At 36.2% G+C, this 27,838-nt stretch overlaps 2 protein-coding genes across 5 annotated transcripts; both read left to right on the top strand.

Annotated features, from left to right (window-relative positions):
* Positions 1-64: 64 nt before the first annotated feature.
* On the top strand, positions 65-27,838 carry HSPB11 (heat shock protein family B (small) member 11). 4 transcript variants are annotated; one of them, XM_038537479.1, is made up of 7 exons: positions 65-130; positions 6,732-6,802; positions 7,653-7,765; positions 20,508-20,614; positions 22,206-22,274; positions 25,683-25,726; positions 27,623-27,838. In XM_038537479.1, exons 3-7 carry the CDS (start codon positions 7,668-7,670, stop codon positions 27,734-27,736), a joined length of 432 nt encoding a protein of 143 aa, XP_038393407.1. In that variant the 5' UTR covers positions 65-130; positions 6,732-6,802; positions 7,653-7,667; the 3' UTR covers positions 27,737-27,838. The 4 variants fall into 4 exon arrangements, with proteins under 4 accessions (XP_038393407.1, XP_038393408.1, XP_038393409.1 ...); XM_038537480.1 differs by having other exon boundaries at positions 118-194; XM_038537481.1 differs by lacking the exon at positions 65-130 and adding an exon at positions 409-494.
* On the top strand, positions 15,978-16,715 carry LOC102152612 (prefoldin subunit 1). The gene has a single exon (XM_038537482.1). It carries the CDS (start codon positions 16,012-16,014, stop codon positions 16,378-16,380), a length of 369 nt encoding a protein of 122 aa, XP_038393410.1. The 5' UTR covers positions 15,978-16,011; the 3' UTR covers positions 16,381-16,715.

The raw sequence follows: 27,838 nt of genomic DNA on the forward strand, positions 1-27,838 counted from the left end.
GGGCTGGGGAGATGCGCGTGCGCGGGACCCGGCATGAGGGGCGGGGCCGGGCCGGAGGCGGGGCCGGGCGGGAGGCGGGGCCGGGCCCTGGGCTGGAGACCCGAGGGCCGAGGGCTCGGATCCGGGAGAGGTGGGCACTGCGCGTGCGTGCCGGCGCGAAGGCGGGTCCCCGGGTGCTGCAAGCCCCAGGGAGGGTAGGCGGTGCGGGCTCCGGCCCTCGCCGGGGAAAGACCCTCGGGTGGGGCCGCGCGGCTCACCCCGCTCCGTGAGGGAGAGCGCAGGGCGCGGCCTGAGAGTCGGGAGGGGCGCGCGCCTCGGGGGCGGGGGCGGGGCCTGCGGGAGAGTCGGGAGGTGCGCGCCCCCGGGAGCTCCTGGGAGGCCGAGGAGAGGGGGCGGGGCTGGGGGCGGGGCTGGGGGCGGGGCGCGCGGGGCGGAGCGGAAGGAAGATCCCGAGCCCGGACGGTCCGCGCGCCTGGAGCTAACGGGAGGCGCAGGCGAGCGGGGCGGGGGCGGCGGCGGCGGGGGCGGTGGGAGCGGGGCTGCGTGCGGCCGGCGGGGCGGGGAGCTGGCGGAGGGCGCCGTGAGCAGGCTGACGGCGCGGGGCAGGGACGCGGGATGTCTGATTCCCCCGCGGGCCTAGAGACGCCAGTGCCAATCCACCAACTTTTTTGAGCCCTGAATAATGTTTTCACTCCCCAAAGGGAAAAGCAATTGCAAATCGAAATGAGTAAGCCTGCCAAACTGTAACCTCTCAAGGGCCACGTAACCCGTATGTTAGGAGCCATATAGTTCGTGTAGGATGTGGGGTCACTTAATACCTTTTATGTAATTTAGGGTGGGGCGTCCACAAACCTGAGCCCTGAGGACCCTGGGAGGTCTTGAAAGGAATGACCTGGGACGGGGGCAAGGAGGTGGTGTCAGAGCTGGTTTGCCTTTCTAGTGAGGTACCCAGCCCTGGGCCCTGGCTGTTTCCTGACTTACACAAAAGGCCCCCATCAGTAATGTGGACAGTGCCAAGGCAGGGATCAAGAGAACTGCGGACTTGACCCCTCGAGGTTTTCAGAAAGAAGGGCCAGAAAGGGCATGTGACCTGGAGAGTAAAGGGTGGCTAAAAGTGGCCCTGAGGTTAGACTACAGAATAAGGCAGCGGGGAAGAAGTCCAGGGGTAGGGACCTTAAAAATGCAGAGGAGAGCACCCCCCATTAATAATCTAGGCTTTGAGGGGATACGTGTGTATTTATTTGGAGTAAGGTATCCCAGGGTGGGGCGTTAGACTACAATGCAGACCTGCACCCTTGGAGTGGAGGCAACATTATCTGTGGGTTTCTTTTTGTTTTCCCCTGACAATATCAAACCTGACAGTGTCCTACTTATACAACCCAGAATGATGTAGTATCTGGATGTAGTTCACACTGTTAGCACATAACATTATAATATTAGTTGCATGCATGTTCATTTTCCTTGACTCTGAGCTTGAAGGCAAAAACTAAATGTTAGTCACCGTCTCTATCTGAGGTTGTAGTTGTCTTTGCGTTACTAGCAAGTGCAATGCCTGGTCCTTAGTTGGTATCTGAAAATTTTGATGGAGGCAGCCCGGGTGGCTCAGTGGTTTAGTGCCGCCTTCAACCCGGGGCAAGATCCTGGAGACCCAGGATTGAATCCCGTGTCGGGCTCCCTGCATGGAGCCTATTCTCCCTCTGTCTGTGTCTCTGCCTCTCTCTCTCTTTCTCTCTCTCTCTCTCTCATGAATAAATAAATAAATAAATTTTAAAACTTAAAAAAATAAATAAAAATTTTGATGGATGTAGTTCCTCCTTAACTCTAAAGAGTTTATATAATCTAAGATTATATTCCTTTACCTTTGGGGGCAGATACGGTACATTCTTGCCTTACAGTGTGACTCTATAATGAACCAAACGTATACGTTTTACACATCTAGATCAAGGGTCAGCAAACTTTTTCTGTAAAGGGCCAAATAATAAATATTTTAGACTTTCCGAGCCTTATAGTCTCTATCACAACTACTGTGTCACTGTAAAAGTAGCTATCAACAATGTATAAATGGTTGACCATGGCCAAGTTCCAATAAAACTATTCATGGATACTGAAGTATGGATTTCATATAGTTTCATGTAATCTTCATGAGTCATAAAATATTATTTTAATTTTAAATAGTATTTTAAGATAATAAGCATCCTTTAACTCATAGGCCATATAAAAACAAATGGCTGACTAGATTTGGTTCTGCCACCCCAATCAAGACCAATCCTTGTGTGATTGACTTTTTAAGTATAGGCCTTTATTGTTATTAAATATATTGTTCATCATATCTCATCTTTCTAGCTTGCTCACATCTTTTTATGTGCTAATTCTGTCATCTAGCATGTTAGCTGATAGCCCAGCTTTGTGTCATCTGCAAAATTGATGATACTTTTTCTATCTTTAATTCATAAAAATGTTGAATGGCAAGAGGACAGAGGTTTTTCACAGTTAATTTTGTCCCATTAATCATCATTCTTTGAGCATAGCCAAAGAGATAAATGTTTACCTAAAGTACTGCCTGCCACCCAATCCACATTTCTCTGTCTGGTCCATATAGGAATCTTGAGAAGCTTTGTCTAAAGTTTTGTTGAAATATTCAGAACATGTTCTTAATTGGTTAGTAACTCTATCAAATAAGCAAAAAGAAATGTATAGGTTTGGTATAACCTTTGTGAACTAATGTTAGTGCTGCTTTCTATTGTACAACTACTCTCATTTACATTTTCAGGGCTATCATTTTAATAATGAAATTTAATAATGTTAGAACTTTGTTGAGAATTAATATCTGAGTTCATCAATCTGTATTTCTAGGAATTTATCATCTTCAAATTAAGGACTAACCATGTTCATCTAACACTAGTTCTCTGGTATCAATAGTATTAAATGCAAGAAAGAAGTTAAGAGGCACAAATAGAAAATGTTAGAACATATGCCTTTTTTCTTGACCAGTCATGACTTTTAACACTATCATAGTAGATTTTAAAATTCCAGTAAAAAATGAACCTTATGCCAATAAATATAAAAACTAAGAAGAAATAGGTAATATTTCTACAAAATATAAATTTCAAGATTGACTCAAGGTGGTATGGAAAACCTGAAAAAAATCTGAAATATTAAAAAAAAATTCTGTTTACAAAGATTTTACCAGGCTTACAAGATCAAATAACCTTCTGTCTTATACAGATTGCTCCAACAACTAGAAAAGGGGGAAGCTCTCTAACTTATGTTGGAAGTACAGTCTTGATTATAAAACTAGATACAGGAGTGCCTTGGTGGCTCAGTCCATTGTGCATCCAACTCTTGATTTCTGCTCAGGTCATGATCTCAGGGTTGTGATATCAAGCCTCTGTCCCCTCTCTGCCACCACCTCAGCACTTTGAGCTCAACTTAGAGTCTGTTTGAGCTCAGCTTAAAGTCTGCTTGTCTCTTGCTTGTCTCTTTCCCTGTGCTGCCCCTCCCCTATGCCATGCCCTTTCTCTCTCAAGTAAGTAAATAAATAAAACCTTAAAAAAAGAGATAAGGACTGAATAACAAAGGAAAATTATAACCAATCTCACTTAGAAATGTATTTGTAAAAAATCTAAATAAAATGTTAGCAAACTGAACCCAACTATGGATGAAAATGATAATATATCTTAGCCATGTAAATTGAGTTTATGCTAGGAACTGGGGATATGATAACAATAGAAAAATCTTGATTTAATTGATCATATTATCAACCTGTAGAAAAATCTAAATGATCATCTTAGTAAATGTTAGAAGAGTATTTGATAAAATTCAGTGTTTGTTCATGGAAAAATAAAACCTAACACACCAAAAGAGAAGGAAATTTCTATAACCTGATGAACAGTGTCTAACAAAACCTTCAGTGAGCATCAAATTTAATGGTGAAATGTTGGAAATATTCCTTGTATGGTAAAGAATAAGACTTTTTAAAAATAATGTTATTTTTTAAAATGTCCCATTTATAATAGCAATAGAAACCATAAGACATCTAATAATAACTCTAACAAAAGAGGTGAAGATATGTTTGGGGAAAACTAGAGAATCATTTCAAAGCTTAAAAGAAGTCTTAAATAAGGTTGCCTGGGTGGCTTAGTTGGTTAAGCATCTGCCTTTGGCTCAGGTTCTATCTCTGCCTTCCTCCCTCTTTTTCATGAATAAATAAATAAAATCTTTTTAAAAAGTCTTAAATGAAGAGATATGCCAGGTTCATGTATTTGAAGACTCATTATCATAAACACGATATTCTCTCCCAGTTAATCTGTATGTGGAACAAAATTACAATCAACATCTCAAGAAATTTTTTTCCTCTAGTTCATTTTTTTCCCCAAAGATTTTATTTGAGAGAGATAGAACATGAGTAAGGAGATGGGCAGAGAGAGGGGGAGAAGCAGACTCTACACTGAGCAGGGAGCCTGAAATCATGACCTGAGCTGAAGGCAGATGCTTAACCGACTGAGCCACCCAGGTGCCCCATTTTTCTGTAATTTAAAAATCTTTCTAATAATTAAGATACAAAACATAGAATTCTGAAAATTAAGTAGAGGAATTTGCTTTATCAAATGTTAAGTAAGACTTATTTTATCCTTTTACTTTCAGTCTATCCTTATATTTACAGTGTTTCCTGAAAAGAGTATCTGTTGAGTTTATTTAAATTCAGTCTGATAATGTAGTGTTTAGGTTGTTAACATTTAATAGAATAATCAGTGCACTTGTGTTTAAAACTATCTTCTTGCCATTTCTTTTTTTTTTTTTAAGATATTTTATTTATTTATTCATGAGAGACAGAGTCAGAGACATAGGCAGAGGGAGAAGCAGGCTCCCTACAAGCCTATATTTTCTACAGGTTGATAATATGATCAATAAATCCCTACAGATTTATAGTAGCTATCTTTGCTAATTCCAGTACTTGGATCATCTATAGATCTGCTAAAGTGATTTTGTATATTGGATGTAAAATAGGCACTGAAGTAAATAATGCTTTTTCCCAGAGAGGACACACCAGTTTCTTTGCCCTGCAGCCAGGAGGATAAGGGGCAGATCACTTTAGTCTACCTAGGGATTAAACTGAGTTATAATTTTATTTAAATACTTTCAGTTTACATTTGATTTCAGATATTTGGAAGTGAGATCAGTTTCCTCCATCAGGGCTTTGGGAGCTAAGTACCCAAGATCACAGAAATCTTTCTTTGCTTTTCAGTTCCTATGCCCAGTTTCCTGGGAAGCTCCACTTAGGGCATGTTTTCTCTGATCTTATTAGGGGTTGAGTTGGGTTGGGGCTAGGTTGCAGCTTTACTTAGTTGCACTTTATGACACAGCAATAAGGCTAAATCTCAAAAACATAATGATGAATGAAAGAAACCAGATACAAATGAATACAAACTGCATGATTCTATGTATATAAATTTCAGGCAAAATTAATCTGTTAGAAATAAGGACCATGCTTATCTTGGGAAGGAGGGAAGGGAAGTGACTGGGAAGGGGCATGCGGAGGACTTCTCAAGTGCTGGTAATATTCCATTTCTTTACCTGGGTATGGTAACTTTGTGAAAATGTATTGCTCTATATACTTCTGATTTGTGTTCTCTTCTTTATGTATGTTTTATAGTTCAGTAATTTTAAAAAGTGTGTGGGGGTGGGGAAACACAAACAAAAAAAAGAAAAAGAAAACTCAAGCTACAGACTAGGAGATATCTGTGACACATATAACAAAGGATTTGTATCCAGAATGTTTTATTTGAAAAATTCCTATAAATCAAAAGGAAAAGGACAACAAAATTTTTAAAAAGCACTCCAATAGCAAAATGAGCAAAGGATGAGGAAAAGCAAATAACAGAAAAAGAGGACTGAATGGCCCATAATCATATGAAACAGTATTCAGTTTCACTAATAATCATGGAAATACAAATTATAACCTTATTGAGATACCATTTCACATCAATGAGATGAGCTAAAGTCAAAATGTCTAATAATACCAAGTTCGTGAGAATATAAGGAAGCAGAAACACTTATACACTGCTGATGGTAGTGTAAATTGTTAAAATTTCAAGATCAAATTGATCAGTTATTGACTTGAAGATATGCTGATTCTAAGTTTCTGCAATTTTACTTCTGTAAAGAAAGAGACTTTTATCATAAACAGTTTCTCCTCTATATACTAAGGATACATACACAAAGATGTACATTTCAAATTTGCTTATAATAGCAAAAAATTGGAAACTACCTAAATATTCATCATTAGAGAAATGGAGAAATACCTGACAGCAGTTAAGATGAACAAAGTAGATTTACATGTATCAACATAATAAAACTTGAAAATATAATATTAAATTTAAAAAGCAAGGATATATATACTGAGGAAGCGTCTAAGTTTTAAAAGGGCAGTACATATTGTTTATGGATATGTATTGATAAAAGTATAAATACATAGTAAGGAGGGATATTCATCAACTCCAGAATAGCTCTTACCTTTGAACCAGGAAGGTGATGAGTAAAAATGTTAACATTTATTAAATCTAGGCAGTGGGTATATAGTTGTTTAATATGTGACATTCTCTGTACTATGTTGATTATTTATTTGAAATAGTTTCATTTTTTTTTTAAAGTTAGCCAGAGGCCAGGATATGAAGTGTATTGGAAGCCTTTCTCCTTTTTCCAAACACTCTTTGTCTTATCATTCTTTATAGATACAGCTTTCATAGTCACTTTGCATCTATATATTGGTTTGTGCCCTGTTACCACCAGATCAAGGAGAAGGGTGAGTGTGACTGATAGAATCTTATCTAGTCTTCTTTGTCTAATCTACCGGGGTCCATGTTAGAGTTCAACAATGTTTTTACATATATTTTTATTAAACTGAAAATATTACCATACGATAGAAATGTCTTTCAATCCATGACCCAAGTGACTGATTTAGAATTTAATAATAAGCAAAAGTTTTTCTTCTCTCTTATTTTACATTCTGCTCCAAAAAGTAATGATGGTAAGATATCTTTTAACATGTGACTAATATTATTTGCTACTTCAGTTGATAAATGTATGGATAAACAGTCATGTGGGGTGCCTGGGTGGCTCAGTTGGTTGAAAGTCTGACTCTTGATCTCACAGTTGTGGGTTCTAGCCCTGTGCTGGGCTCTGTGCTGGGTGTGGAGCTTACTTAAAAAAAAAGAAAAAAGAAAAACAAAAAACAGAAAACACAACAGTCATGAAAACATCTGTTCTTTTGCTCCAGATTATTTTTTAATGTCAGAAATATAATGATATAAATAGTTTGAAAATTTTACACATTAATTTATGTTACCTTAGCCTGTTAACTATTTCTGTATCATTATTGAGGACTTTCAATTTTAGAATCAGAAAAATGTTGTCAGAGTAGTCAGTGTTGTCTTTTGTGAAGTAGAGTGGTGGAAATAATCACTATTTTACAGATTATTCCTGGGAGAGGTTAGAAGTTTATTTTCATAAATAAACATGTTAGAGTCCCTCCCACTTGTTGAATAGCTTGGTGGTTAAGCTGTGTGCTAGGCAACAGGCTTTCTTTCTCCCTTTACTCCGATGAAGTTCAGAGAGTCAAGAATTTGCTTTTGTTATTATTGTTTTACTTGCAGATTAAACACTTGAAGATGAGAAAAATTGATCTATGTTTGAGCTCTGAGGGGGCTGAAGTGATTTTAGCTACATCAAGTGATGAAAAACACCCACCTGAAAATATGATTGATGGGTAAGAGTTACTATTTTTTCTTCCTTAAAGCCTTGATATTAGGTCAGTGAACCTCCTGAGTACTGGGATTATGCTTTACAACAACTAGAACTTTTAAACATAGTTTAATAAATGTTTGATGAAGTACATTACTTGACAATATCCACCTTAGGTACCATTTGTGAAACAAATTCAGTTGAGTATACTTAGGTTTTTGATCCTTTTCTTTATAATTTTAAAAGTGACCTCTTATGTAAATAGTTTTTTAAGAAGTAGTTTAACAAGACAAAACTTCAAACAACAACTACCTCATTTTATGGAAGAGTACATTTTAATATCTGGCTATGATTTTATTCTAAGTTTTTTTTAGTAAATAGGAATAAAAACATTATAACTTCTCAGGTATTGCCTATTTCCTTAGTGGTCTAAGCAACATCTTTGTTGAACTGAAGGCTTAACCTCCTGCTCTCCACCTGTATTGTTTGGTTCTCAGCTTCTTGATACCATTCCAATTTCCTCTCCTTACTGTGTTAGAGCTTATTCTAGGTGAGATAAGTATCATTCTTAGGCTTTTAAATTCCAAGAAAAAGTGGTTAATGGAAAAACATTTTTTAATAGTTGTGACTATTTTATTACTCTCTTGAGTTCTCTTTCTTGGCATCTGTACAATGACCAGAGTTTGACTCATAGAATCATATAATTTTAGAGCTGGAAGGACTTAGGATTGTATCTTATCTAAACCTTTCATTTTAGAATTGTGGTAAGAGAGGTCCAAAGAGGTCAAGTACTAGTTTTAACTAAAGGCAGAGCCAGTTATAACACAGATCTTGTGGTATTTTTGTGTTCTATTGTGAATTCCATGTATCTGGATAAAATTCTAGCAACTCAACCGCTTCCTTTAAGCCTACTTGTTATCTCCTCTCTGACATCTGTCCTTTTGGCCTCATGTAGGATTAGTTTACCTTTTTGTTGGACTCAAAGAATTTAGTATATGCATCTATTATCTTTTTGTCCCTTTTTTGTATAATTCTTTATTTTTAATATTTGTGTCCTCTCTTAACTATGAATTCCTAAAAGTTAGAGACTATGACTTATTCAGCTTTGACTCCAGAATGTCCTTTTTTTTTTTTTTTTTTTTTAAGGATTTTATCTATTTATGCATGAGAGACACACAGAGAGGCAGAGATATAGGCAAAGGGAAAAGCAGGCTCCCTGTAGGGAACCGGCTATATGACTCTGTTGGAGGACCCCAGGATCATGATCTGAGCCAAAGGCAGAGACTCAACCACTCTACCACTCAGGCATCCCTGACTCTAGAATGTCTTAAAATAGTTTTTGAGTAGCTTATTGAATTAGACCATCAAATATTAATCAAACTCAATTAATATTGGAAAGTAGCCGAGAACACACACACATATATATGCACATATTTTATATTTGCACAGGGCTTTGTAGTTTCATAGATGTTATGTCATTTGACCCTCACTGTAAGCTTGGGAAATAAGGTAAAATATTTAAAAAATGTATTTTCAACCTTATTGTAAAGATGAGGAAAAGGATAATTGTAGGTAAAGATGACTTGTTCAAAATTACACAGATAACCAAGTGGTGGAATCAAGATTAACACTCATGTCTTCTAACTCCCAGTTTGGGTTTTTTTGTACTATACTATGATAACTCAGACTTTAGGTTTGTTTTGTTTTGTTTTGTTTTGTTTTAAATTTTTATTTATTTATGATAGTCACACAGAGAGAGAGAGAGAGGCAGAGACATAGGCAGAAGGAGAAGCAGGCTCCATGCACCGGGAGCCCGACGTGGGATTCGATCCCGGGTCTCCAGGATCGCGCCCTGGGCCAAAGGCAGGCGCCAAACCGCTGCGCCACCCAGGGATCCCCAGACTTTAGGTTTGAATCCAAAACTTAGCATCTGTTTTTTACCTGTGCCTCTTAATCCTTCTTAGTTTTTTATTTCCTGAAATTCAGGTAATAGCTATTTATCCCACTCTGCCTTGGAGTAGAGAAATTAATGTGGGAACTGCTGTGAGGATGCACAGGTAGCTAGAGATGTACCTTAAGTTATTTTCAGAAATAGAGATCTTTCTGGGCCACCAGGATGGCTCAGTTGGTTAAGCATCTGAATTCTGCTCAGGTCATGACCTCAAGGTCCTGGAATCAAGCCCCACGTTGGGCTCCATGCTCAGTAGATAGCTTGTCCCTTTGTCCTTCCCTCACTCATTCTCTCTTGCTCTCAAATAAATCTTTTTAAAAATTAAAAAAAGAAACAGAGATCTTTCCAAAGATTAGCCCATATTACTGAACAATTAAGGACATAACATTTAGAGACTAACTCTTAGTATATATAGAAAACTATATAGAAGCTATATAGAATAAAAGTATATACTGACCTGATAATTGAACAGAACATATCAGAGACTTTTAATGTATATGCATTTACGACAACAAATAACAATTAGACTTTTGTAGTAAATATTAAAAATTATTTTTTGCTCATAAGTTGGTTTGTCCAAATGGAAATAACCATATAATCATTTGGATAAAACAGTGCCATAAAATTGCCCCCAGTAGATAGTTTTCTCCCAATTCTCAATTTCCTCAGAAATAAGAGTTAAAGGGCAGCCCGGGTGGCTCAGCGGTTCAGCCCAGGACCTGGTCCTGGAGACCCAGGATCGAGTCCCGTGTTGGGCTCGCAGCATGGAGCCTGCTTCTCTCTCTGCCTGCTCTCTCTCTCTCTCTCTCTCTCTCTCTCTCTCTGTGTGTTTCTCATGAATAAATAAATAAAATCTTTAAAAAAAAGAAAAGTTAAAGAAAGTAATTATATTTCTACTTATCTTTGACTCTACTTTTGCTCTCTGGTATTTAATATGTCAATGAAAAAAGAGAAAGGAAGTTCTATACTAGGGAAAAAATAAGTTAAAAGAAAAAGTAGAAGAGAGAATTAGTAGGATACTAGATTTATAGTTAAAATTCTTGGTTAAGTGAACTATATATGTTATCTTGGACTAAAGGCATATGTGTTACTCTTTGAGCTTCACTTTTCTGATCTGAAAAATGGGGATAACACCACCTTTCCTGACTACATAGGAGTAGTGAAAAAAAATCGCATGAGGTAATAGATGTTAAATAGTTGTTAGCTATAAAGCTTTATTTAAAAGAAAACTGCTGGTTTGCCTAGGTGGTACAGTGGGTTAAGCATTCAATTCTTGGTTTTGGCTCAGGTTGTGATCCCAGGGTCATGAGCTCAAGCCCCACATTGGGTTAGATGCTCAGCACAGAATCTGCTTGAGACTCTCCCTCTGACCTTTCCCCCACCCCCATGCTCTCACACTCACACACTCTCTTTCTCTAAAATAAATAAATCTTTAAAACTACCATTTTAATAACTTCATTATACATATGAGAATTCAGTTATATGTCATTTAAATTTTTATTTATTTTCTAAATTCCAGTATAATTTAACATAGCGTTATATTAGTTTTGGGTGTGAAATACAATGAATCAACAATTCTGTACATTATTCAGTGCTCATCACAAGTATACTCTAATCCCCTTCATCTGTTTCACCCATCCCCTCACCCACCTCTCCTCTAGCAAATACCAGTTTGTTTTCTATATGAGTCTGGTTTTTTTTTTTTTTTTCTTACTTGGTTTCTTAAATTCCACATATGAGTGAAATCATAAGGTATTTGTCTTTTCTTGACTGATTTATTTCACTTAGCTTTATACTCTCTAGCTCCACCCATGTGTTGCAAATGGCAAGGTTTCATTCTTTTCAATGGCTATTATTCCATTGTACATATATCACATCTTCTTTTTCCATTCATCTATGGATAGACATTGGGGTTGCTTCCATATCTTGCCTATTGTAAATAATGCTGCAGTAAATGTGGGGGTGCACATATCTTTTCAAATTTGTGTTTTCTTTTTCTTTGGGTAAATACCTAGTGGTGGAATTAGTGGATCATATGGTGATTCTATTTTTAGTCTTTTGAGTAACCTCCATATGGTTTTCCACAGTGGCTGTGCCAGTTTGCATTTCCACCAATAGTGCATGAGCATTCCATTTTCTCCACATCCTTGCCAACACTTCTTGTTTCTTGTATTGATTTTAGCCATCCTGACAGATGTGAGGTGATATCTCTTTGTGATTTGATTTATATTTCCCTGATGGTTAGTGATATTGAGCATCTTTTCATATGTCTGTTAGGCCATCTGTATGTCTTCTTTGGTGAAGTGTTTGCTTATGTCTTCTGCCCATTTTTAATTGGATTGTTTGGGGTTTTTTGCTGTTGAGTTGTATAAATTCTTTCAATATTTTGGATATTAACCTCTTATTGGATATATATCATTTGAGGATATCTTCTTTCTTTTGGTGGGTTGTCTTTTTATTTTGTTGATGGTTTCCTTCACTGTGTAAAAGCTTTTTATTTTGGTTTAGTCCCAATAGTTTAAATTGGTTTTTGTTTCCATTGCCAAAGGGGATATATCTAGAAAAATGTTTCTACCACAGATGTTAAGGTATTACTGCCTATGTTTTCTTCTAGGAATTTTATGGTTTCAGGTCTCACATTCAGGTCTTTAATGCATTTTGAGTCTATTTTTGGGTATGGTGTAAGCAAGTTTCAGTTTCATTCTTTTATATTTAGCCTACCAGTTTTCCCAACACCATGTGTTGAAGAGACTCTTTTTCCCATTGTATATTCTTGCCCTTTTTGTGTCAGAGATTAATTGACTATATAATCATATAAGTCATTTTTAAAAATATTTTATGTATTTATTTTGAGAGAGAGAGAGAAAGAGCAGGGGGAGGAACAGAAGCAGTGGAAGAGAAAGAATCTCAGGCAGGCTCCACACTGAGTGCAGAGTCTGACATAGGGCTTGGTCTCACCACCCTGAGATCATCACCTGACCCAAAATCAAGAGTCAGAGGCTTAGCCCACTGAGCCACCCAGGCCATCCCTATGTCATTTTTAAAACCAGTACATCTCTACATGCCATTTGGTGTTGTTATATTGGTCATTTTTATTAAAATCATGTGAGAAACAGAGGGCAATTATAAGTTATTTAAATAAATGAAACTTAAAACCATATAAATAAAAAATAAATTGTGAAATAGTAAGCATCATATAAAATATCCAGAATTGTGAGTTGGACTTGTTTTGTTTTGTTTTTGGTAACAGCTTTATTGACACATAGTTCACATAGAATGCAATTCACCCATTTAAAATGTACAATTTATTGGGTTCTAGCATGTTCAGAGTTATGCAGCCATCTCCAAAATCAATTTTAGGGCATTTCATCACCCCCAAAAAAACATTGCCCCTTATATTTCCCCTATTCCCACCAGCCCTAGGCACCCACTAATACACTTTATATCTCTTTAGATTTGCCTATTCAGAGAGTTCTTATACATGGAATCATACATATGGTCTTCTGTGACTAGCTTCTTTCACTTTACATATTTTTAGCATTCACTCATATTATAGCAAATATCAGTGCTTCATTCCTTTTTATTGCCAACTAATGTTCCATTTATGGGTATAGCATATTTTATTTATCCATTCATTAGCTGATGGATATTCAGGATGTTTCTACTTTTTGGCTTAATGTTCTCCAATCTTATTAAAAAATGGTCAACTTAAAATCCAAGAAATTCAGCAAACCCCAAGCAGGATACATATAAATAGATCATACTGTAATCTGCTGAAAAATAAAGAAAAACATTTTAAATAGCTGCAGAAAAACAAACAAACAAAAAAACCCCACATTAACTACAGGGGAACAGTAGTACCAGTGACAGCTGACTTTGTATCACAAACAGTGGAATACAGGTGACAATGGAACAATATCTTAAATGCTGAAAAGAGAAACAACAAAAAAAACCCTGTCAACTCAAAATTCTGTATCTAGCTAATATGTACTTCAAATATGAGGGTGAAATAGAGACATTTTATTCACCACAAGTAGACCTACATCACAGAAAATGTTAAAGGCAGTTCTGCACATTGAAGTGTTAATAATACTAGATGGAAATTCAAATTTACAGCAAGAAATTAAGTATATTGGAAATGGTAACTGTAAAAAAATATCCTTTTTCTTTTAATTTTTTAAAAAGTCAATTGACCACTTAATGGGAATGAAACACATTGTACTGTGGGATTTATTATATATATATGTAATAAATGTTATACATAACTATAAAATATATGAAAGTAATGGCACAAAAGTGGAGTTCAATGTAAATTAACTATCATGAGGTTCTTATGACCTTGAGAATAGACACACACACAAAAAGAAAATTAAATGGAATTTTAGTTTTTTAAATTATTTTTTATTTTTTTATTTAGTCAAAAGTAGATAGGAAAAGAGAAATAGAACAAGAAAAAAATAGTTGGGAGGGACAAATAGAAAATGAATACCAAGATGGTAGGCTTAAACCTAGCCATATCCATAATTATATTAAATGCCAGTAGGCTAAACACTTCAATTAAATGATGGAAATTAACAAATTGTCAGACTGGGTCAAAATACAAAGCACAGGTATATGCTGTCTGTAAGAGGTGTACTTTAAATATGAAGTCACAAATAGGTTGAAAATAAAAGGATGAAAAAGATGCATCCTATAAATACTAAACAGAGAAGTGGCTGTGGCTTATTCATATCAGACAAAGTAGAATGTAAGATAAGGAGAATTACCAGAGATAAAGGGGACATTTTATAATTTTTGAGCATCCTTTCTTTAGAAAGAGGTAATAATCTTAAAGTATACTGACCTGATAGTCTTCAAAACACATAAAGCAAAAACTGACAGATGAAAGTGAGAAATAAATCTACAATCATAGTTGGAGATTTTAACACCTTTATTTCAGTAATGATGAAGCAGTCAGACAAAATCTAAAGATACAGTTAGTAAAGACATAGTAAAGATAGGATAATCTATACAACGCTGTCAGTCACCTTGACTGAATTGACATTTATACAACGTTATAACCAACAATGGCACATGGAAGAAGTATACATTAAATATTCACTGAAATGTGCTGGACCATAAAGTCTCAATAAATTTCAAAAGATTGAAATCTTAGGGAATGTATATTTTTAAAAATGGTACATTTGAGATGATGGATATGTTAACTAACTCTACATGGTTTCCCAACATGTAAGTATATCAAATCATCATGTTGTTCACCTTAAACTTACACAATTTTGTATGCTGATTATATTGCAATAAAGCTGGAGAAAAAAAGAATTTGTTCTCTGACCCCTATGTAATTAAGCTATAAGTAAATTAAAAATAAATCTGGAAAAATATTCCTGAAACTCAGAAATTAAACATGGTACTACTTCTAAATAACCCCATGGGTCAAAGAATAAATCACAAGGGATGTTAGAAGATATTTCTAACCAAATGATAATGAAAATACAATATATCCACATTTGTGGATGCAGCCAAAGTGATGCTTCCAAGGAAATTTTTTATAGCATAAATACTTTATCTTTAAAATAATTTTTAAAAACCAATAATTAAATTTCTAACATAGGAAACTAGATAAAGAAGAGCAAATTATACCCAAAAAAGTAAAAGAAAATAAAGGTAGAGCAGAAATCAATAAAATAGACAATTAGAAAAAGATTAGCAAAGCCAAAATAGATTATCTAAAAAGATTATTAAAAGTTATAAACGTCTAGGAAGATTGACCCAGAAAGAATAGAGAAAATATAAATTACCAGTACCAGCAATGAAAGAAACAGTATCACTACAGTTTCTAAAAGATTAGTAAGTCACTATCAAGGACATATTTAGGATATCAATTCATTATATTGTATACCTGAAACTAATATGTTATATGTCAACTATACCTCAATTTTAAAATATTTTTAATTAAAAAAGAGAACAAATTTAGGCTAATAAGTTTGACAATTTAAATGGACAGATTGCTTTAAAAAAACTCAACCTATAAAAATGACAAGAGATGAAATAGGAAATTGGAATAGTCATGTATCTGTTGCATAAATTCTATCAAATATTTAGAAGAAAAAATAATATAGATCTTTCAAAAATAGAGCAGGAAATATTTCTCAAATTGTTTTTTATGAGAACAACATGCCTGATATCAAAACCTGACAAAAGACATTACAAGGAAAGGAAAGAAAAGGATGAAAACAGAAATTAAAGACCAATACCCTATATGAACATAGACACAAAAATCCTTATAAATAGAATCTGGCAGGCGCACCGAGTGAACCAAGATGGCGGCTCCCGTGGATCTGGAGTTGAAGAAGGCCTTCACAGAACTTCAAGCCAAAGTTATTGACACTCAACAGAAGGTGAAGCTTGCAGACATACAGATTGAACAGCTAAACAGAACGAAAAAGCACGCACATCTTACAGATACAGAGATTATGACTTTGGTAGATGAGACTAACATGTATGAAGGTGTAGGAAGAATGTTTATTCTTCAGTCCAAGGAGGTAATTCACAGTCAGCTGTTAGAGAAACAGAAAATAGCAGAAGAAAAAATTAAAGAACTAGAACAGAAAAAATCCTACCTGGAGCGGAGTGTAAAGGAAGCTGAGGACAACATCCGGGAGATGCTGATGGCACGAAGGGCACAGTAGGAAATCTCCAGCCGAAGCTTCCTGCCCCCTCCCATTCCTGGCAAGGGCAGGTGGGAGGCCTACATGGAGAAACTTCTCTTCTGCCCGGGTGGACTTTTTATTTGGATGATCTCATAACCCTGTGTTTTCTACTTCACCATGATACTCTTTCAGACCCCAGTTCTGTATTTTTTATCCTGGCTCTGTCTGCCACCCCTGTCCAGAACACTTTTCTCCCTGGGGGTGAGTCACAAACTCCCAGGAGAGGGAGATGGGAGCCATACAGATAGGGGAGCTCTGCCCAAGCCTATGAACTAGTTATGCTCCTTAGACCAATAAAAGGCATGTGTTCCCCCCCCAAAAAATAAATAAATAAATAAATAAATAAATAAATAAATAAATAAATAAATAAATAAATAGAATCTGGCAAATGGAATTAATCCTGGGAATGCAAGGTTGGCATATTTACCACATTATCATAGGAATACAAGGTTGAGTGTAGTTCACCACATTGCCAGAACAAGGGAGAAAAATCATGATCATCCCAATAAATGAAGAAAAAGCATTTGACAAAATTCAGCATTCATTCATGATAACAATTCTTAGGAAACAAAGAAGAGAAAGGAACTTCCTCAATCTGATAAAGGCATCCACTAAACAGGTTCAGCTTAGTGGTGAAATAATAAATGCTTTCCCCCTGAGATTAGAAGCAGAGCAAGAATTTTTCTTTCACTGTTCATATTCAGCATTGTTCTGGAGGTGTTAGCCCATGCAATAAAGCCCCCCCCCCCCAAAAAAAGACATAAAAGGATAAAAATTAGAGTAAAATTGTCTGTTTATGGATTGTATTAATATTTCATAGGGGGACGTCTGGGTGGCTCAATGGTTTGGCGCCTGCCTTTGGCCCAGGGTGTGATCCTGCTGGGATTGAGTCCCACATTGGGCTCCCTGCGTGGAGCCTGCTTCTGCCTCTCTCTCTCTGTGTGTGTCTCATGAATAAATTAATAAAATCTTTAAAAATATATATTTCATAGGAATATACAAAAAACTAAGGAATCTTTTTTTTTAAAGATTTTTATTTATTTATTCATGAGAGACACAGAGAGAGAGAAAGAGAGAAGCAGAGACACAGGCAGAGGAAGAAGCAGGGAGCCCAATGTGGGACTCGATCCCGGGACTCCAGGATCATGCCCTGGGCCAAAGGCAGGCGCTAAACCGCTGAGCCACCCAGGTGTCCCAGAATCTTTTTTTTTTTTTTTTTAAAGCCTACTAGAGCTTTAAGTTTAGGTAGGTCAATATGCAAAAATCAATTTTATTACTATATAATAGCAGGAAACAGTTTGAAATTGAAGTTTAAAAAATTCCATTTCCAATAGTAGTCAAAACATAAAGGAATTAAGAATAAATTTAAACAAGCTATGCAAGACTTTTTACACTGAAAACCATAAAATGTTGCTGAGAAAAATTAGCTAAGTAGATGAAAAGATATACTACATTCATGATTGGAAAACTCAATATTGTTAAGGTGGCAATTTCTCCCTAAAATAACCTATTGATTCAGTACAGTGTTGATCAAAATCTCAATCAACTTTTACATAAAACACTTGATTCTGAAATGTATATGGAAATGCAAAGTCCTAGTCTAAATCAGCATAATTTGAAAAAAAGAAAGTTTGAGCATTTATGTTACTTGATTTTAAGACTTAAAAATAACAGTAATCAAAATAGTGTGGTATCTTTGTAAAGATAGACATATATACCAATGGAACAGAATAGAAAACCCAGAAATATAGACCCACATATACAAGCTCCATTAATTTTCAACAGAAGTCTAAAGGATACAGAAACAGGTCAGTGGAATAAAATGAAGGGGACAGATCGACCCATATGTAGTCCATTAATTTTAGGCAAAGACACCAAGGTAGTTCAGTTAGAAGAGGAAAGTCTTTTAATAAATGGTGCTGAAACACCTGAATAAACATACTCATAAAAACAAACCTCTACCCCTATCTCATATCAAACGCAAAAGTTAATGCAAGATGGAGCATAGATCTCCACTCAGAGCTAAAATTACTAAGCTTCAAGAAGAAAACATCAGAAAATACCTTTGTGATAATGAGATAGGCAAAGATTTCTAAGAGATAAAAATCACTAAACATGGGGCAGCTGGGTGGCTCCATTGATTGAGCCTCTGCCTTCAGCTCAGGTCACCGTCTCAGGGTCCCGGGATCCAGCCCTGCATCAGGCTCCCTGGTCAATGGCGAGTCTGCTTCTCCCTCTGCCTGTCTCCTTCTCATGCTCTCTCCCTCCCTCTCTCAAATAAATAAAATCTTCTTAAAAATCACTGAACATAAAAGAAACAAGTAATAAAACTGGATTTCACCAAAAATAAAACTTATGCTTATTGAAAGACACAAGTAAGAAAATGGAAAGGGAAACTACAGACTGGGAGAAAATATTCACAATACATATATATCTCATAAATGAATTCTACAAAAATATATAGTAAAGTACAGTTGACCCTTGAATAACATGGGTTTTAACTGCAAGGAATTTTTTTTAAGTAAATATATAGAGAGAGGTATAAACGTATTTTCTCTTCCTTTAGATTTTAACATTTTCTTTAGCTTACTTTATTGTAAGAACACAGTATATAATACATATAACATATGAAATATGTATCATGTTGTCAGTGAAGTTTCTGATATATACGTGTTTCATATATATAAGATTATATATATATGAAAAAAGTGCTTAACAACATTTGTTATCAGGGAAATACAAATTAATATTGTAGGACACCAGTTTATATCCACTAGAATGGGTAAAATTAAAAAGACTGACAATAGCAAGTGTTGACAAGGGTATGGAACAACTAGAACTCTCTTGCATTGCTGGTAGGAATGTAAAATACTACAACCACTTTGGAAATCTGGCAGCTTCTTATAAAGTTAAACATACCTCTGCCCTATGACCCAGCAGTTCTAATAATTACCCAAGAGAAATGAAATATGTCCCCAAAACACTTGTACAAGAATGTTTGTAACAACTTATTCATAATACTAAAAAGCTGGAAGCAATCCAAATATCCAACAAAATATCAAACAGAAGAATGGATAACCAAATTGTGGCATAGTCTATGGTTATAGAAATCAGAGCAATAGTTGCCAAGGGAGGTAAGAATTGTCTGGAAGGAAAGTTTCTGGAGCAATGGAAATGCTATATATCTTGATTGGAGTATTGGTTGCCCTAGCCTATTGGTTACATAGGTATATATATTTATCAAAACTCAATGAATTGTATATTTAAGATAAATTTCAGTGTAGATAAAATTTTTCCTTCAAAAAAGAAGGAGCTTATATAGTTAAAATAGAAATGGTTATTTCAGTGGGCAGTACTATATATATACTATATATAAGATTTATGACATAAATTTGAATGCATGTTTGTTTTTTCAACACACATCTTTTGCGTATCTAGGTCAGCCATTGTGATAGTTTGCTGGGGTACAAAGATAATTAATAGAAAGTGGTTGGACTCAGAACTCAGCATCTAGCAGGAGCCATAAAAGCACAAGAGATAAGTACCAATGTAAAAATGGATGCTGAGTGCAAAGGAGGCCTGAGGAAGTGATTCTGATTTGTTGAGGTTGAGAGATGGGACCAAAGAGCAAATAAACTTGTAAGGGAGGAAAGGCTTTTGGGTCAAGAGAACCTCATGATCTAAGTAAGGCACAGAAACATAAGCCTGTATGACGTGTTTGCAGAATCTTAATTGGCCCAATGTGACTACAGTAACGGGAGAGGATACCATGATGGGAGACCATGCACTTTAATAATGCAACCAGATCATATAGGGTCATAAAATGCCATACTACACAGTCAGATTTATAGGCTTAAATAAGAGGCCACTGAAGGCTTTTAGACAAGAGTGACATCAATTCTGTTTCTGTTTTTTTTTTTAAATGTATCTGCTAGTAGTAAAGAAGAATTATTAAAGTTGGGGAGAGATTAGAGGCAGAAGGAAGAGATAGAAAGGGATTTCAAGAATCCAGGGTCATTTATTTAAAATACTTATTCACTAGAATTTTGTGATTAAACATTTTCATTTGGCTCTTCTTTTTTCTTTTTCTTTAAAATTAACAATAGGAATCCAGAAACATTTTGGACCACAACAGGAATGTTTCCCCAAGAGTTCATTATTTGTTTTCACAAACATGTAAGGATTGAAAGGCTTATAATTCAAAGTTACTTTGGTAAGCAAATCATACATTAATATTCATCATCTTTTATTTTTCCCATAGGCAGAGGGCACATATGTAAACTTTGGCAAAACACTAACTTTCCTTTGCAGCATGGAATCCAGTTTTATGGCTGGAATGGGAGAGTGGGGAGTACGGGTTAACTGCCTTAAGCACAGTCAGCTTCTCTAAAATTGCAAATTTGAAACCCTTCCAAAGCGCATAATAATTTCCATGCAATTTACTATGTGAAAATCTTTGGCAAAAATCCCTATTATGAACATAAGAAGCCAGCTTGCCAGAACACTAGGTTCTTCAACATCTTTATTCCAGATTCATTTGGCTTGGAGTTCTCTGTCAAATTCTTCTCGAAAATCTGATAACCTTGGTTATTTGCATTGGATAATTTGGATTCTTCTATTAATAATGGCATTTTCTGAGGGATTTAGGAGGACACTCTCCCATTGGAACATCATTCTAATCCTGTCTTGTGTTTATTTAGGGATAAAGTATTTCAGACAAAATCATGGCAGGAAAGAATACATCCCAGATGGTTCAAATGAGAAGACTTTATTGATAGGATTACTTACAAAATTATGGTCTGGGTAAGGGAACAAACCAGGGATGGTGAGAACGCCTTGAAACTAGCCACAGCAATAAGCCATTACCACTCTTGGGATAAGGGATGGAAATTGTGTTACTGGAGCCCAGTGAGAGCTGTAGTCTGTGGCTAAGGACCTGCCCAGCAGCAGCTGTAATCATGAAGGGACCCAACCACTGTCAAAGACATGGCACAGAAGCAGGAAGGGAGTGGAGAAAAAACAACGTGATCTCACTTCACCCCTGCCCTCCAGTTTCCTCCCAGTGCCTCCCATTGGTCAAATCTGACCAGTATCTAGTGATGCAATCCACAGGGGACCTCCCTCACAGGGCACAGAGAAGAGAAGAATGATTCTGGGGTAGCAGGGTCTGGATTAGGGGTAATAGAGGAAAAAACAGTTCTGAAGGAAGATGCCTGCATTCTGGTTAAGTCTATTAACTGTCATTAATTGTAGAAGCTCATAGACGCAGACATACCTAAAGTTTGAATTGCACTTCTGGCCCTTACTGGCTCTCTATCTCTGAACACTTTGCCTGACTTCTCTCTAAGGTGCCTGATTTCTCTAAGCCTGTTTCCTAATCAGTAAAGTAGATTAGTAATACTTTTTCTTATAAGATTGTAGTCAAGAGTAAATGAGTAAATGCCTGACTTAACAGTAGTTTCTTCATAAAGGTTTATGAACAAGATCACTAACAGTATTATTATTATTATCAGTATACAAATAACTCTGGATGATACCAAATTTAAAAAGACTCTACTAACTGTATTGTGTGCTTTGCAAACATTGTAAGATTACAGTGACCCATGGCTGCGTTTTACCATAGGTCCCTATAGAAAAACAGAGCATGTGAATGATTTTCAGAACATGGTATTTCTGATCCCAGTACTTTGTTCAGTCCCACCAGTGCTTGACACTTTGATACAGAAAAAAGGAATATAGGGATAGCAACATCAGATCAGATAGATAATTTACCCTGTATTTATTTTGTTTCCTTACAACATCAGTAAGGACCTTGAAGATTGAAAAGAGCACATCTAAAGAGCCAGTTGATTTTGAGCCATGGATTGAAAGAGGTATGTGCTTTTTTTTTTTTTTTTTTTAAGATTTTATTTATTCATGAGAAACAGAGAGAGAAGCAGACACAGGCAGAGGGAGAAGCAGGCTCCATGCAGGGAGCCCGATGTGGGACTCAATCCTGGGTCTCTAGGATCACGCCCTGGGCTGAAAGGCAGCGCTAAACTGCTGAGCCACTCAGGCTGCCCTGTGCTTTTTCACCAGCATTGTTCTGGGCACGAGGAAGTAGAGTTGTCCTTTGATTCTGTATTTCCAACTGATCTGCATTTTGGTGAAGAAAAGATATCTCTTGTTGACTTATTTAGAGCCTAGAAAAACCCAGGTTTGAATACAAGACTACTTCTTCACTTACTGGTTATATAACTGTTAGCATGTTAATACTTAATTTTTCTGAGTTTCCAAATCCTCTGAAAAATGGGGATAGTAACCCATGGTTTAGGGTTTTGTAAATATAGTGTCTACCATATCATATATAGTAGACAATAAATATTAGTTTCTTGTCTTTCCTTCTTAACTAACTAATGGTACTATTTAAATATCATCAGCAGGGATCCCTGGGTGGCGCAGCGGTTTGGCGCCTGCCTTTGGCCCAGGGCGCGATCCTCGAGACCCGGGATCGAATCCCACGTCGGGCTGCCGGTGCATGGAGCCTGCTCCTCCCTCTGCCTGTGTCTCTGCCTCTCTCTCTCTCTCTCTCTCTCTGTGACTATCATAAATAAATAAAAATAAAAAAAATAAAAGATAAAAAAAATAAAAATAAAAATAAATATCATCAGCAGAGGGGCACCTGGGTGGCTCAGTGGTTGAGTGTCTGCCTTTGGCTCGGGTTGTAATCCTGGGGTTCTGGGATCGAATCCTGCATCAGGGTCCCCACTGGGAGCTTGCTTCTCCCTCTGCCTATGTCTCTGCCCCTCTCTGTGTCTCCCATGAATAAATAAGTAAAATCTTTAAAATACATACATACATACATAAATATCATCAGCAGAATTGCCCTTAGTTAAACACTACAAATTGGCTTTGTGTGTCTATTTCCTTTCCTTCCCAAAATTCCATGAAAATAATAGTAAAGGAATAAAAGGAGGCATGAACCTACAAGGACAAAACTAAAACAAACCAAAAAACCTATAGGAGACCAAAGAGGATGTGAGGTATCCATCTAAATTATGGAAGAGAGGACACGGGTAGAAGAGACTAATGTAGCTGAATGGAGTAGGTTATAACCTAAGTGCCCTCCAAGGAGAACGTCAATGTGAAGCAATACAGTTTGCCCAACAAAACCCCAGAAAGGTCTAGAATTTGAAGGCAGGATGTACCAGAGAAAGTATGAGTGGGACATGGACCAGAAAACAAGAGGGAATAGTTGAACATCTGTATACAGAGTGTTTGACCCTAGGTAAGTTCTCTTATCACACAAAGCTAGAGGACTCCTCCTTCCTCCCACAAACCGTCTGCAAGGGCTAAGGAGGAATACCGAATGTTAAGTCTCAGAACTCAGGGAGACCAGACATAGAAGAGAGAGTAAGTGAGACATGGAGTACAGGAGATTTAAGTGGAAGCCTGCATATTGAATAGTGAGAACACCTCTGTGCTCTACTATTTATGACAGCAACTGAGAATATAGCCCTGGCCAGGAGACTAAATATTTTTGGAGAAACTGAGTGGCTCCAGAAAAAAAGATCTATGGATACTGACATAGACCACCTCATTCCTGGCTGCTCTGTTGAAGTCTGAGTCAGTGAGCATGGTTCATGGCACATAGTTTTCAAATGATTTATTTATTAAGTAACAAAAGATAGCCGAAGATCACCAGACATTTGATGAAGGCCTCAAACCCTGAATATAATCAAGCCTTTAGCTCTAACTCCAGTATATACGAAACAGAGAGTAGATGAATAAATGTAATGAAACCTTAAAGAGGCAAAATGACAAAATGTGGGATATTCCACAGGAAAACTGACCTGGTCTCTTTAGTAAGTCAGTGATGTGGGGAAAAAATGTGTGTGGGAGAGAGAAATCAGTTCAAGATTAAAGGAGACTTAATTCTGATTTGAATAAACCAACTTTTATAAAAAGACATTTTGGGGACAATTGAGAAATTTGAATGTGGATAGGGTTCTATATGATATTAAAGCAATTTTTAATTTTAGCCTGATAATAGTATTATGGTTATGTAAGAAAATATCCTTATTATTTAGAGATGGATAACCAGATATTTGGAGGTAAAATGTCATGTTCTTTAAAATGCTTTAGCAAAAAAATTCCATAAATCAAGTATAGTGAAATGTTAGTAATTTTAAAATCAAGATGATGGGTAAATATACAGGAATTATACCCTGTCTTCTTTGATGTCAGCATGAGATTTTCCAATTTTTCACAGTTAAAAAACTAAGCAAATGAAAGAAGGTATTATTAACTCCTGGTAGAGGAGGAGTTGTATAAGAAAGAAAATGGGATCATAATTCAATACTTATTTTAGCAGTAAATAACATTTACGTAGGCGATAATGTAACTGTCAAGTATTGATTTCAAAATTGAGAGGATGGTAGGAGGGAAAGGTTGAAGGAAGAGGAAGAAGATACTGATCTCAGAGACCCAAATTTTCTCCCACCATACTATAAAGTCAGTAAAGTACTACAAATCAAGAAAAGGAATATAAACATGTTAACCTTCTAGGAAAAAAAGCTGAAGGAGTTGAAAGCATTTGCCACTCAGGAGTAGGACTGGAGGGGAATGGGTCAAGCAGGGGATCACTATTCATTACCTCAGAGAGATCTTAGGAAACAAAGTCATGCACCATCTTACTTCCCAGAGACTACCCTGTTGGTAGTATGTTCCTTTAAAAATCACATACACCGACTATGCTGATACAAATAAAATTGATTTCTGAATAAGGTCAGTATTTGTTATTATATCAACCAAATATTTCATATTTCTAGAAGAATGTTTGATATGATTAACTTGTGAGCAATTAAGTTAATCTGCTTTAAAATTATATAGGTAAAGGTTTTCTAAAGTTAGATACCAGAAAAGATCACTTCATGGGCAGCATAATTCAACATCACAGTATAAATTCAGCATGAGAAACTGAGTTGTAGTCATTACCCATGAGAGTGGTAATAAGATGGCTCCTATCAGGCCTGTAATATAACTGTTAGTGCCTTGATCCTTTCTGTAATTTACATTTCCTTTTGTTTATACTTGCTAGGGATGTTTTAGAACTCACAGTTTATCTTTCATGCCTTTTACATCAAATATTCTCATTTTGATATTGAATTTTAACCCCCCAGCTCTGGTAAGTCTGATCTAACTATAGTTTACCAGACATCATATTTTGGTGAATATAAATTTCGGTAGCTGTCCTCATGCATTTTGATCCCTAACTCATTTCTGTTACATTTGTGCTTTAGATCTAGTCCACACAGAGGGGCAGCTTCAAAATGAAGAAATTATGGTAAGTCGATATACTTTATAGAGATAAATATTATCTTTAGCCAGCATAATCTATTTACATTTTAATTATATCTTCTCAGTCATGAAATTAATAAATACCTTTGTGATATGTTAGAGGTTCCATACCTAATCAACCAATAGAGAAGGTTATTCTCAATAATACTATAATCTAAATCTCAATAATACTATAAATACATTCATAACTAGGCTTTTATCTGTCATAGAATAACAGCAAGAATAAGACAATTCACTTATTTGTTTTTATTTTGTTCATTTATTTTGAAGTATTTACTTGCTTTGCTTTCTTTCATTTGATTCTGTAGGCCTTTTAAAATAGGAATCAAAAAAGGTTGAGATGCCAAAATCAGATGTTAATTTAAGCATGAAAGGACAAGGGAGATTCACATAAGGGGAAATGGAGCATAGGATCAGCAACAAATAAGCCAAAGAGAGATGAGGTGGAAAGAGAACCAGCATTTTTCGACAACATTCCATTGGGCTTTGCTTGTCAAGTGGAATGAATGCCTGTTGATGAGGAAGCTGCTGCCTCATCAGGAGTTTCTCTGTTCCTGGTAGTTTATCAGGCCCTGGTTTTAGACAAACACAAAAAGGTGAAACAACTGAATATGTGCGTTTTTTTGTGATTCTTTTTCTTTCTTTCTTTTTCTTTCTTTCTTTCTTTCTTTCTTTCTTTCTTTCTTTCTTTCTTTCTTTCTTTCTTTCTTTCTTTCTTTTTTGGTGGTAGTGTTTGTTTAATTAAGTTTTCTCTAAATGAGGCTTAACGAGGAACCTTGTCCATTAAGTTTCCTTCTTCACAACTTGCTGGGCGCTGCTATGAAATCCGTGCTTCAAAAGATTCTGTAGGAAGTTTTTGAATGCTATTAATTATCTTCTCCACCAAATGTGCCCAATGACTGGAGAGGCCAATGGGGGTCAGAAAAGTAATTAATTAGACTGAATTTTATCTGCTTGTTTTTCTCCATCTTTACTAATGGGTTATGATTAGTAAGCCTCTGTTAAGTGTTTTGTATCAGGTCTCATTGTGAATCAAGGAGCATTGCAACATTACAGAATATTTAGAAAATAGTAAGGGGAAGTAGGCAGCTGGAAGTCACCCATGATTTTATTTCCCTGCCACAAGAACTTTTGTTATACTTATTTTCTTCTAGTGTCAATGTGCATCACATAGTTAAAGTAGTAAAAAATGAAGAATTTTAAACAATATTGTGTTACAAGTTTTATAATTATAATTTTAAAATGAAACGTATGGAAAGAGGCAAATGTTGACTAAGTTTATTTTTCCTCCCTCTGTCATTGTAAGTAATACAACAGGAACATCTTATGCGTGTTCTCACTACCATGATTTTCACCTTTTAAGTTATTCTCTAAGATTAAATTTCAAGGAATAAAATTACTGGGTTCATCAGTGTAAACATATTTATAGCTGCATATATATATATATATATACACACACACACACACACACACACACACACACACATATATATCACCTAATTGCCTTCCAGAGAAACATATAAATGTGAAAGTATAGTAATGTTTCAGGATAATAGAGTCAGAGGAATCATCGAACAAAGGAAATCTCCTAACATTGAAAAATACTTTAGAAAGACACTTTTAAAAAACTAATCAGAAATGTAAAATTGCAATTTTTAGCTCTGCTTGCTATTTTTCATCAAACCAATGCTGATATTTGCCTGGTAATACATCCGAGCAGTGGTACTGTTACATGCATCTAGCTTCTTTTCTGAATATTATATCTTACATATTATTATATTCTTAGGATATCATTCTTGCATCAAACCCTTTCTTTTGCTAACTGCTCTTTAACAGTTAACTAGAATTGCTAAAAGCTTCCATATTGATTTTTCCTTTACAGGCACGAGACGGCCATGCCACTTACTTGAGATTCATTATTATATCAGCCTTTGATCACTTTGCATCTGTGCATAGTGTTTCTGCAGAGGGAATAACAGTCTCAAGTCTTCCTTAGTAATTAGAACAGAATACTCTTACATGATTTTTTTAACAATATATTTATTTAAACATGAAGTTGTCATTGATATACTTTATTAAAGAGATTTGTATCAATCTG

Source organism: Canis lupus, chromosome 5, assembly GCF_011100685.1.
Source record: "Canis lupus familiaris isolate Mischka breed German Shepherd chromosome 5, alternate assembly UU_Cfam_GSD_1.0, whole genome shotgun sequence".
Lineage (NCBI taxonomy): Eukaryota > Metazoa > Chordata > Mammalia > Carnivora > Canidae > Canis > Canis lupus.

Bases quoted from the DNA above. Each gene is read 5' to 3' on its own strand.
- HSPB11 (XM_038537478.1), top strand. The intron at 6,803-7,652 runs GTGAGTGTGACT...TTTTACTTGCAG, and splicing joins CCACCAGATCAAGGAGAAGG to ATTAAACACTTGAAGATGAG. The intron at 22,275-25,682 runs GTATGTGCTTTT...TTTGTGCTTTAG, and splicing joins TGAGCCATGGATTGAAAGAG to ATCTAGTCCACACAGAGGGG.
- LOC102152612 (XM_038537482.1), top strand. From the start codon at position 16,012: ATGGCGGCTCCCGTGGATCTGGAGTTGAAGAAGGCCTTCACAGAACTT.